We start from the raw sequence: 13,068 nt of genomic DNA on the forward strand, positions 1-13,068 counted from the left end.
ATGAGCATTGATGCTCATATCCTATAAAATAATATGTTTTTAAAAAGTGATGATTTCTGTGGGGAACTTGGGTAATTGTGGTGAGATGGAACAGGATGTTAGACCCGGCTCAGGAGTAGGATTCAATTCTATGCCTCTGCTATTTCCTGCATTTGTTAATACAGAGCATGAGTGTTGTTGAGATATGCTGTTGAACTTTTTCATCTTGCGCTCATCAGGACAGATGCATGAATTATAAATTGTTGTTCCCTTTGAAATTTGGTATTATATTTATCCTGATGAGTGCAACACAAAAAGCTTCCAACCGTATGTTTCTTTTTTCAACTATACTTCGTGCATTGGATCATCATTATCAACTCCAATTGAGGAGCTAGCTAGAATGTATTTGTTTCTATGCAAAATAGGAGAGAAATTAATATTTCTTTTATTTTTAAAAACTTAAAACATTTTCTTTAGAGTACCCAATTCATTTTTTCCAATTAAGGGGCAATTTATCGTGGCCAATCCACCTACCCTGAACACCTTTGGTATGTGGGGGCAAAACCCACACAGACACTGGGAGAATGTGCAAACTCCACACGGACAGTGACCCAGAGCCGGGATTGAACCTGGGACCTCGGCACCATGAGGCAGCAGTGCGAGCCATTGCACCACCGTGCTGCTCTTGGAGAGAAATTAATATAGAATGTTTTCCAGTACCTCCTAATATTGAGGCAGGTCTCCTTCACTATTCACCACGCCCCCGACCCCATTTGAGATTATTATGCTTTGTTTCTCAAGATCTATTCCTTCTGATTGCAGGTCCGGAAATTATTACATCCAGAGCACTGCCACCAATTTCAACCAAAAGCAAAGATAGCCTGGTGAGTGTGTGCTGTGAAGCATTTATTTGTTTCAAACAGGGTTTGGTGAATCTGTTAACTAGACTTTAATTTTCTGCAGCCTTTGCTCCTGTTTGCTTGTTGTTGCCAGGGGTCTCGGTTTTCTGATCATAAGATCAATCGTAATCCATGAAATCCTTGGATGCTGTCAGTGGTACAACAAAAAAACCTGTACCACGAGATTCAATGTTCCAGCAAAATAAAAGTTTTGAGTGCTTTACACAGATGTTTGTACATGTTGGGGCAGCACAGTAGCGTAGTGGCTAGCACAGTTGCTTCACAGCTCCAGGGTCCCAGGTTTGATTCCCGGCTTGGGTTACTGTCTGTGCGGTGTCTGCACGTTCTCCCCGTGTGTGCGTGGGTTTCCTCCGGGTGCTCCGGTTTCCTCCCACAGTCCAAAGATGTGCAGGTTAGGTGGATTGGCCATGATAAATTGCCCATAGTGTCCAAAATTGCCCTCAGTGTTGGGTGGGGTTACTGGGTTATGGGGATAGGGTGGGGGTGTGGGCTTGGGTAGAGTGCTATTTCCAAGAGCCGGTGCAGAATCGATGGGCCGAATGGCCTCTTTCTGCACTGTAAGTTCTATGATTCTATGTTCCTTTAAGTGGGGGCAGTATTAACATTCAGCTTCCTCACTACCTATTCTTCCTCCCAGATTTTCACATCTTGGACTGTTATTTATGCTTTTACTATTTTTAAATATGGAAGTTGTGATGAATCCAAAGATGTGCGGGCTAGGTGGATTGGCCATGATAAATTGCCCTTAGTGCCCAAAAAATGTTGAGTGGGGGTTGCCGTGTTACGGGGGTGGGGTAAATACGTGGGCTTCAGTGGGGTGCTCTTTGTAAGGGCAGGTGCAGACTCGATGGTCCAGGTGGCCTCCTTCTGCACTGTGAATTCTATGACTCTATGATTCTGTGAATCATGTAGCATTGCATCACATACTGGTAAAGTGTAGGAGGGATTAGCATGAAATGGACTTAAAACTCAATTCAAATGGTGGGTTTGATCAGATAACCTGGGACTTGTGGGGCAATTGAGCAGTGGTATGTGTTTTGCCATATTTTGGGTCTTATTAATTTGGGTATATTAATATAGCTATGAGGTTCTGCATCTAATCTGTGCCAACATCATGGCGACTGCCATAATGGATCTCAATGTTTTCAGGTAGAACAGAATACTGCATGAATGAGCATTGGATTAATTTAAATACAAATATTCCATACCAATCCTTTGAGCTGCCATTGGAAGTTAAGTGGATTGGCCATTCTAAATTGCCCGGTGTGTCCAAAGGTTTGGTGGGGTTATGTGGTTATAGGGATAGTGCCGGGAGTGGGCCTAGGTAGAGTGCTCTTTCAGAAGGTCAGTGTAGACTCGATGGGCCAAATGGCCTCCTTCTGACTGTAGGGATTCTATAAGTATTCGGCAAAGTTATTTTTAACTGCCTCTTCTGTGAGTGTAGAGGAAGCAGAAATGTAATGGGTTTCCTCCGGGTGCTCCGGTTTCCTCCCACAAGTCCCGAACGACGTGCAGTTAGGCAATTTGGACATTCTGAATTCTCGGTCAGCGTACGAACAGGCGCCGGAATGTGGCGACTAGGGGCTTTTCACAGTAACTTCATTGCAGTGACAATAAAGATTATTATTATTATTAATTGACCCTCTTGCCTCCTCCATGTACTGATGTCAGATCAATGATCACAACTCTCTGTGCAGTTTCGCATTTCCCCCCGCCCATCAGTGAAAACAATCTATCACAATTTCCCGCGATATGACCACCACGTTTCACTTGCACCTTCAGAGTGGCTGTTTCTTGCTTGTTGCAGCTCCCACTCAAGATGTTGCTTTTGCTGTTCCCTACTCTGCATTAAATGATGGGAACCATCCTATTTCCTAGCACTCTTCATCTTGTAAGCTCCAATTTCTCAGCTCTCTGCTTGTCCTTTTTCACTCTTCATCTGCCCTACTTCCCTATTGACCTTCTCCTAAGAATCTACCAACCATTTCTAATCTCCCTACCATCCTCCTTTTCCTGTCCCAAGTTTTACCTTGCCCTTCCCCCATGCAGAGGCCTAATCACATGCTCCCTGATCTCTAGTTATCCTTTTTCAGTCTAACCTCACAAATCTGCCCCATTCACCAACTGCTTCCTTTTTCAGGGAAGTTCACCTTGCTCTTAAAAACAGTATCCAACAGATTCATACGCCATTATAGGACAATGACCTTAAAAACAGAAATGTGAAAGCTATTCTGCAGACTATACATTTCACACCTCTGATGTAGCTACTTGCTAGCTTCGAGGCACATGGGGCTGTCGAAATGTCTGGTTTAATAGCTTTAGTTCAGCTCACTTTTGTTCCCAGATCTGCCAAACCACCCGAGTTCACCCATGAGGAGTAGGGCCAATTAGGAAAGAGTAAGGCTGATTAGGCACCAGAAATGGAATTTAAACATGGAGGGTGTGGCTGAGATATTAAATGCTCGATTCCAGGCTTGGGTCGCTGTCTGTGCGGAGTCTGCACGTTCTCCCCATGTCTGCGTGGGTTTCCTCCGGGTGCTCCGGTTTCCTCCCACAGCCCAAAGATGTGCAGGTTAGGTGGATTGGCCACACAAAATTGTCCCGTAGTGTCCAAAATTTAGGTGGGGTTGCTGGGTTATAGGGATAGGGTGGAGGGTGTGGGCATAGGTAAGGTGCTCTTTCAGGGGCCGGTGTAGATTTGATGGGCCGAATGACCACCTTCTGCACTGTGAATTCTATGAAACGATTGGCATCAGGTACAGTCTAGAGCCAGTTTTGAGTATTCATTGTCAGTCTGGGTGACAGAAGGTACAGTTTGGATTTGGGGAAATTTGCAGCATTTAAACTGAATTGTCCAAATCCCACCTGAATTTTGAAGACTTGCGATGTCAATAAATTGGCAGTTCTATACCACCAAGTATTCATCAGAGGTCGACATTTAACTTTTTATCTTTTCCCTTTTTTACTAGACTAGCCCTTTAAAGCTGCAAACACCAGGGTTGTCCACGTACAATCAAGAGCTCTGGTTAATGTGCCGCTTTGAATTGAACAAGTCTGCAGGTATGATTATCCAAGTGAGGGGAAAGTTATTTTGCTATATTGTTAGAGTGTACATAAATTAGTGATTGCTATCCAGTTTTAGATTTTAAAATTTAGAAAACAATGTAGATTTTGAGAGAACAGGAGGACTCACCTTAACTTTCCTCATGCTGAACACTTTGAAAGGAGAGAATGGAAATTGTGGGCAAGATGCTGAAGGACTGATTCTCATTGGGTGTATCGTAGAAAATTGTAGGTGTGCAATCTGTGAATTACCACTAATCAAAATGAAATTGAAAAATCATGGACTCTGACCCTGCTGTAAACTCTATTCAAGTGCTGCTCTGTACGGGTAGAGTTTCCACAATATCTGGTATGGTGCACGCAGTTATGGAGGATTTGCAGAAATTAGCTATTTACTGACGCTGATAGTTTGTGTCCGTATACTTAGCTTTCAGTTTTTCTTTAAATCTCACTTTCTTAATTCTGAATTTATAGCCATATTGGACATCTCTGATGGATTAAAGAATTGTAAACAAACAGATGTAAAATAGAAAACCTAATCTTCCAATAGGAAAATCACATTCCTTTAATACCTACTAACACTAACAAAAATCTTATCAATTCACAATTAAAAATGAGCAAATACAAATGTAGAAGCATAGGATATAGAAGCAGGAGGAGGCCACTCTGCCTTTCGAGCCTGCTCCGCCATTCAGTATGATCATGGCTGATTATCCAACACTATAGACTAATCCTGCTTTCCTCCCACATATCCTTTGATCCCCTTTGGCCTAAGAGCTATATCTAACTGGGCGGCACAGTAGCTCAGTGGTTAGCACAGTTGCTTCACAGTGCCAGGGTCCCAGGTTCGATTCCTGGCTTGGGTCACTGTCTGTGCGGAGTCTGCACGTTCTCCCCAGGTCTGCGTGGGTTTCCTCCGGATGCTCCGGTTTCCTACCACAAGTCCCGAAAGACACGCTGTTAGGTAATTTGGACATTCTGAATTCTCCTTCTGTGTACCCGAACAGGCGCCGGAGTGTGGCGACTAGGGGCTTTTCACAGTAACTTCATTGCAGTGTAATGTAAGCTTACTTGTGACATTAATAAAGATTATTATTCTTATTTTTGTTTTTGAAAAATATTTCATTGGGGCATTTATATATTTACACAACAAACACAACCATAAAGCAAAACAAACCAACATGGCTGCAAATAATCAAACCAACTAAATACCTAACACCCCACCATCCTGCCTCCCGCTCCCCAATTCCCCCCCTCTCGCTGACATCTTAACTGTTCTCAAAGAAGTCGATGAACGGCCACCATCTCCAGGCAAACACTGCACAGATCCTCGCAAGGTGAACTTTATCTTCTCCAGCCGAAGAAACTGTGCCACAGCGTGGTTTTGGAGGCCCCGACTCCCTTCATTCCAACAAGATCCGTCTCCGGGCTACCAGGGAGGCAAAGGCTAAGACATCTTTCACCCCCTGGACTCCCGGGTCTTCTATCACTCCAAAGATCGCCACTTCTGGACTCGGGACCACCATTCCTTCAAGACTTCTGACATAACGTCGGCAAACATGTGGACATGATTTGCAGGCCCATCCGCACATCGTCCACACCTATCCTCCACCCCTTCAAAAAAATTGTCATTATTATTAACTGCTTCTTGAAATATGCAATGTTTGGCCTCAAGTACATTCTGTGGTAGCAAATTCCACAGGTCGCCCACTCTCTAGGTGAAGAAATCTCTCTTCATCTCTGTCTTAAATGGTCTACCCCGTGTCCTCGGACTGTGACCCTGGTTCTGGACACCCCCACCTTCCGGAACATTCTTCCTGCATCTACCCTGTCTAGTCCTGTTAGAATTTTATCATTTCTACAAGTTCCCCCTCATTCTTCTGAACTCCAGCGAATACAATCCTAACAGATTCAACTTCTTCTCATATATCAGCCACCCCGATCCCAGGAATCAGTCTGGTAAACCTTTGCTGCACTCCTTCTAGAGCAGGAACATCCTTCCTCAGGTAAGGAGACCAAAACTGTAAACAATATTCCAGCTGTGGTCTCACCAAGGCCAGCTGTGGTCTCACCAAGGCCCTGTACAATTGCAGCAAGACATCCCTGCTCCTGTACTCCAATCCTCTTGCTGTGAAGGCCAACATACCATTTGCCTTCTTTACCGCCTGCTGTACCAGCATTCTTACCTTCAGTGACTGGTGTACTAGGGCACCCAGGTCTTTTTGCACATTCCCCTCTCCTAATTTGTCTCAACACCTCACCACTGCATTTTTCCCATAGCCCTTGACACCTTTAGAATCTAGAAATATAACTGTTTGTTTATTAAATGTATTCAATGATCTAGTCTCCACAGCCTTTTATTTTAGAGAATTTCACAGGTCCACCATCCTCTGAGTGAGGAGGTTTCTCCTCATCCCAGGCCTAAATGGCCTACCCCATATCCTCAGACTGTGACCCATTATACTAGACCCCTAGTCAGAGGAAACAACATCCATGCACCCAGTCTACCCAGCCCTTTTTAAACTCCAATGACTACAGGCCTAGTCAACAGAATCTCTCCTCATACAACAATCCTGCAGGCGAGTGAACCTTCGCTTCACTCCCTCTATGGCATGTATACCCATTCTTGGATAAGGAGACCAAAATTGCATGCAAACGTCCAGGTGTGGTCTCACTGAGGTTCTGTAGAGCTGCAGTAAGATGTCCTTGCTCCTGTACTCAAATCCTCTTGCAATGAAGGCCAGCATACTATTTGCCTGAACAGCTTGCTGTACCTCCATGCTTGCTCTCAGTGACTGATGTTCAAGGACATCCAGCCCCTTTGTACGTCAACATTTCCCAATCTTTCACCAAATAAATCATACTCTGCCATTCTATTCTCCATACCAAGTAGATAACTTCACATTTATCGACATTATACTGGCTCTGTCATGTATTTGCCATTCACTGAACTTTAAAAAAAAAAATGTATTTTGTTATAAACATGTATCAAAACAGTTTACAACACATAAACACCCCGGGAAACATACTTCCCAGCAATCAACTATACAGTCTGTACAATGTTTTCCCCTTTTTCACCTCCTCTCCCCCCTCCACCCTCGCCATCCCTCTCTGCGACGAACAGCTCCTCAAACACGGTCACAAACATCCCCCACTTTTTCTCAAACCCCTCTGCAGAGCCCCTCAACTCAAATTTTATCTTCTCCAACCGCAGGAAGTCGTACAGGTCACGCAACCAAGCTGCTACCCCAGGTGACGATGCCGACCGCCACTCCAGTAAAATTTGCCGCCATGCAATCAAAGAGGCGAAGGCCACGACATCGGCCTTCCTCCTCTCCATGAGCTCTGGCTTCTCTGAAACCCCAAATATCGCCACCATAGGGCCCGGGTCCACCTCCTCCCCCACAATCCTCGCTTAGACCGTGAACACTTCTGCCCAGAATCATCCCAATTTTTCACAACCCCAAAACATGTGTGCATGATTCGCTGGCTCCCATCCACAGCTCTCACACTCATCTACTATCCCCTGAAAAAAGCCGCTCGTTCACGCCCGACTCATATGCACCATGTGCACCATCTTAAACTGTATCAGGCTCATCCTTGCACAAGAGGAGGTCCCATTTACCCAACGCAGTGCCTCATTCCATATTCCCCAATTGATCTCCCCTCCCAGCTCCCCTTCCCATTCCTCTTCACCACCCGCTCGCCTCCCTGCCCCCTCTACCACTTTGTATATCTCCCCAATTCTTCCCTCCTCTTCCACATCCGGAAGCAACAGTCGCTCCAGCAGGGTGTATCCCGGCAACCTAGGGAATCCCCTCCAGACCTTTTGTGCAAAGTCCCGAACCTGCAGATACCTGAACTCACTCCTCCTTGGCAGCTCTACCCTCTCCGTTAGTCCTCCAGACTAGCGAACCCTTCCTCCAAATACAGATCCCTCACCTTGACCAACCCCACTTCACTCCACCTCCGGTTTAAACTATCCATCCCCCCCCCCCCCCCCCCGGTTCAAACCCATGATTCTCGCACAGCGGCGTTAGCACCAACATTCCTTCCATCCTAAAATGCGTCCTCAACTGATTCCATATTCTCACCGTGGACGGCACCACCGGGCTCCCTGAATAGCTACTCGGAGCCATTGGCAACGCTGCTGTCACCATAGCCCTCAAACTAGACCCCTTACAAGATTCCACCTTCATCCTAACCCACTCTACCACTTCTCCTTCCCACCATTGTCGCACCGTATCGTCATTCGCTGCCCAATAATAATGAAGCAGGTTTGGCAACGCCAACCCCCCTGCTGCCTCTGTCTCTGTAGCAGAGTCCTCCCGACCCTCGGCACCTTTCCTGCCCATACAAAGTCCGAAGTGATCGTGTCCAATTTCCGAAAAAAGGCCTTTGGTATAAAGATCGGGAGAGCCTGAAAAATAAACAAGAACCTCGCGGAATATTCTTTTTCACCACTTGGACCCTCCCCGCCAACGTCAAGTGCCGTGTATCCCACCTCTTTAAGATCCTCCCTGGCTTCCTCCACCGTTAAGTTCCACTTATGGAGCCCATTCCATTCCCTCGTTACCTGAACCCCCAAATACCTAAACCTATCCCTCGCTACTGTAAATGGCATCCCCCCTAAATTGGCCCGCCGTCCCAGCTTATTCACTGGGAAACCTCACTTTTCCCTACATTCAGTTTATACCCCTAGAACTCTCCAAACCTTCCCAGCAGGCCCATAATCCTTCCCATGCTCTCCAGCGGATCCAAAACATACAGCAACAGGTCATCGGCATAAAGCGACACCTGATTCTCCCTCTATCCCCTCCAAATCCCCCGCCACTCTGCCAACCCCCTGAGAGCCATTGCCAACGCCTCTCTGGCCAGCGCAAACAACAATGTCGACAGTGGGCATCCCTGCCTCATACCCCTGTGGAAGTTAATGCTCCACGAACTCATATTATTCATTCTCACACTCGCCTTTGGTGCCACAGACAGCAACCGCACCCATGCCACAAATCTCGGCCCAAACCCAAACCTTCCCAAAACCTCAACAAGTACTGCCACTCCATCCCATCAAATTACTTCTCCGCATCCATGGACACCACCACCTCCGGTACCAGAAACCTGACGGATTCATCATTACATTCAACAGCTGCCTTCTATTATTCATGAGCTGCCTGTCCTTCACGAAGCCTGTTTGATATTCTGCAACCACCCCCGGGACACAATCCTCCTCGCCAACAACTTAGCCAATACTTTAACATACATGTTCAATAGCGATATGAGACCATAAGACACAGGAGCAGAATTAGGCCATTCGGCCCATCGAGTCTGCTCTGCCATTCAATCATGGCTGATATTTTTCTCATCCCCATTCTCCTGCTTTCTCCCCATAACCCCTGTTCCCCTTATTGATCAAAAACCTATCTATCTCTGTTTTAAAGACACTCAGTGATTTGGTGTCCACAGCCTTCTGTGGCAGAGTTCCACAGATTCACCACCCTCTGGCTCAAGAAATTCCTCCTCATCTCTTTTTTAAAGAATCGGCCCTTTAGTCTGAGATTGTGTCCTCTGCTTTTAGTTTTTCCGACAAGTGGAAACATCCTCCCCACGCCCACCCTGCCCAGGCCACACAATATCCTGTAAGTTTCAATAAGATCCCCCCTCATCCTTCTAAACTCCAACGAGTGCAGACCCAGAGTCCTCAAACGTTCCTCATATGACAAGCTCTTTATTCCAGGGATCATTCTTGCAAACTTCTTCTGGACCCTTTCCAAGGCCAGCACATCCTTCCTTAGATACGGGGCCCAAAACTGCTCACAATGAGGTCGGACCAGAGCCTTGTATAGCCTCAAAAGTACATCCCTGGTCTTGTATTCTAGCCCTCTCGATATGAATGCTAACATTGCATTTGCCTTCCTAACTGCCGACTGAACCTGGACTTTAACCTTAAGAAAATCGTGAACAAGGACTCCCAAGTTCCTTTGTGCTTCTAAAGCACCAAAGGCGAGTGTGAGAATGATTTCCTAAGCATCTTCCCATTTACAAAATAGTCTATGCCTCCATTTCTCCTTCCAAAGTGCATAACCTCACACTTTTCCACATTGTATTCCATCTGCCACTTCTTTGCCCACTCTCGTAGCCTGTCCAAGTCTTTCTAAAGCCTGCATGCTTCCTCAATACTACCTGCCCCTCCACAGATCTTTGTATCATCTGCAAATTTAGCAACAGTGCCTTCAGTACCTTCTTCCAGATCATTAATGTATATTGTAAAAAGTTGTGGTCCCAGCACAGACCCCTGAGGCACACCACTAGTCACCGGCTGCCATCTCCACGATCTCATCTTTAATAATGGACTCTAATATCTTACCAATGGCCGAAGTCAGGCTAACCGGCCTATAATTTCCCGTCTTCTGCCTCCCTCCCTTCTTAAACAGTGGTGTTACATTAGCCACTTTCCAGCTCTTTGTGACCCTTCCTGCCTCCAGTGATTCCTGAAAGATCACCACCAATGCCTCCACAATCTCCTCCGCTATCTTTTTTAGAACCCTGGGATGTAGTCCATCCGGTCCAAGTGATTTATCCATCTTCAGACCTTTCAGTTTCCCCAGAACCTGCTCCTTAGTAATGGTCACTGCACTCACCTCTGCCCCCTGGTTGTCCTGGAGCTCTGGCATCCCACTGGTGTCTTCCACCATTAAGACTGATGCAAAGTAACTATTCAGTTCGTCTGCCATTTCTTTGTTTCCGATTATTACTTCTCCAGCCACATTTTCCAGTGGTCCAATGTCTATTTTTGCCTCTCTCTTACCTTTTACATATTGAAAAAAACTATTCCTATCTTCCTTTATATTACTAGCTAGCTTGCACTCATACTTCATCTCCTCCCCCCCCTTATTGCTTTTTTAGTTGTCCTCTGCTCGCTTTTAAAGGCTTCCCAATCCTTTGGCTTCGCACTGATCCTCACCACTTTGTATACGTTTTTGTTGGCTTTTATGCTGTCCTTGACTTCCCTATTCAGCCAGAAATGCCTTGTCATCCCCTTTGCATGTTTCTTCCTCATTGGGATGAATTTCTGCTGTGCCTCCCAAATAACCCCCAAAAACTCCTGCCATTGCTGTTCCACTGTCTTCTCTGCTAGGCTCCTTTTTCAATCAACTCTGGCCAGGTCCTCTCTCATGTACTTGTAGTTACCTTAATTTAATTGTAATTCCGTTACAACTGATTGCAGCTTCTCCCTCTCAAACTGTAGGGTTAATTCTATCATTGTGGTCACTGTTCCCTAAGGGTTCCTTCACCTTAAGTTCCCTAATCAAGTCTGCCTCATTACACATCACTAAATCCAGAATTGCCTGTTCCCTAGTAGACTCTGTCACAAGCTGCTCCAAAAAAAACATCTCTTAGACATTCCACAAATTCCTTTTCTTGGGATCCACTACCAACCTGATTTTCCCAGTCCACCTGCATTGAAGTCCCTCTTGATTATTGTAATATTGCCTTTTACATGCCTTTTCTATCTCCTGATTTATTTTCTGCTCCACCTCCTGACTACTGCTAGGGGGCCTGTACATAACTCCCATCAGGGTCTTTTTGCCTTTGCGATTCCTCACCTCTACCCACAGTGATTCTATGCCTTCTGATCCTATATCACTCCTTGCTATCGATTTAACTTCATTCCTTACTAACAATGCAACCCCACCGCCTTCGCCCATCTGCCTGGCCTTTCGATAGGACACATATCCTTGTATATTTAGATCCCAGCCCTGATCCCCTTGCAGCCACGTCTCTGTGATGCCCAGAACATCATACCGGCCAATTTCAATGGGCCTGTACAACCCACATTCCACTGGGTCAAGGAACAATACAGCACAGGAACAGGCCCTTCGGCCCTCCAAGCCTGTGCCGATCACGGGTCCTATCTCGACCAATCGCCTATATCCTTCTATACCCCGTCTGTTCATGTGACTATCCAGATCAGTCTTAAAGGTCGCTAACGTATCTGCCTCAGCCACCTCACTTGGTAGCGCATTCAGACCACCACCACCCTCTGTGTAAAAAGCATTCCCCCACACATCTCCACTGAACCTTTCCCCCCCTCACCTCGAACTTGTGCCCCCTTGCGATTTTCAATTCTGTCCTAGGGAAAATCCTCCCAACTGTTCACCCTACCTATGCCCCTCATAATTTTGTAAGCTTCTGTCAGGTCGCCCCTCAGCCTCCGTCTCTCTAGGGAGAACAATCCCAGTTTATTCAATCTCTCCTCGTAGCTAATACCCTCCATACCAGGCAACATCCTGGTAAACCTTTTCTGTACTCTCTCCAAAGCCTCCACGCCCTTCTGGTAATGTGATGACCAGAATTGGATACAATATTCCAAATTTGGCCTAACCAACATTCTATATAACTAACATAATTTTCAAGCTTTTATATTCGATACCACGTCCTATGAAGGCAAGCATGCCATATGCTTTCTTTACCACCATTTCCACCTGTGCTGCCACTTTTAAGGATCTGTGGACCTGCACTGTTGCTCTTTTTAGCCTTAATTTTATTACCTCTGATTATGTCACCTTTGCTCACGAGTCGCCAGGTATCTTTCTGATACCGCCACGTGGTTCAAGCTCGAGTTATGATTAATAAGTCAGCACACCGCTTAGTAAGATTGAAATCAACGGTCATTTATTATATACAACAATTAATGCTTCCACAATAATCCTACTATCTATATCAAAACCTACCACTACTGGCCAATACTTAACTTTAGGAAGGGCCCACCAGGTCAGGGAAACGAATGGCTTATCGAATCAGATCTGGTCCGCGGGATTCAAAAGGCTGATACGGGTCGATGGCTAGGAGTCTTTATCGGGTAGCGATCGCTGGAGTCAAACTTACAGTTTCTGGTCGATGTTCTTGCGAAGGTCGCGAGCAGGAGAAGAAGGGAGAGAGAGAGAGATCTGAACTTGGCCCCTCACTTTATAGGGCCCAGGGGCTTCCCGCCTCTTGGGGCGGCCCTTGACCCTGAGTCCCAAGTGATTGGACTTGTTCCCAATCACTGGGTTCGATATGCTCCAATAATGGGGCGATTCCTCGATCGGGGGGTGGTCGTTCACCT

General features: G+C 46.0%; 1 protein-coding gene across 9 annotated transcripts in view; it reads left to right on the plus strand.

The window, feature by feature from the left end:
* Positions 1-13,068, plus strand: part of tmem181 (transmembrane protein 181) — a 391,617-nt gene that overhangs the window by 152,980 nt on the left and 225,569 nt on the right. For 7 of the 9 annotated variants that reach the window (XM_072502600.1, XM_072502554.1, XM_072502568.1 and 4 more), the window contains 2 exons: positions 802-863; positions 3,869-3,959. The exons of the other annotated variants lie outside the window; for them this stretch is intronic. In XM_072502600.1, coding sequence (XP_072358701.1) covers positions 802-863; positions 3,869-3,959 — 153 coding nt within the window. The remainder of the gene's footprint in view (positions 1-801; positions 864-3,868; positions 3,960-13,068) is intronic. 9 annotated transcript variants of the gene reach the window in all.

Source organism: Scyliorhinus torazame, chromosome 1, assembly GCF_047496885.1.
Source record: "Scyliorhinus torazame isolate Kashiwa2021f chromosome 1, sScyTor2.1, whole genome shotgun sequence".
Classification (NCBI taxonomy): Eukaryota; Metazoa; Chordata; class Chondrichthyes; order Carcharhiniformes; family Scyliorhinidae; genus Scyliorhinus; species Scyliorhinus torazame.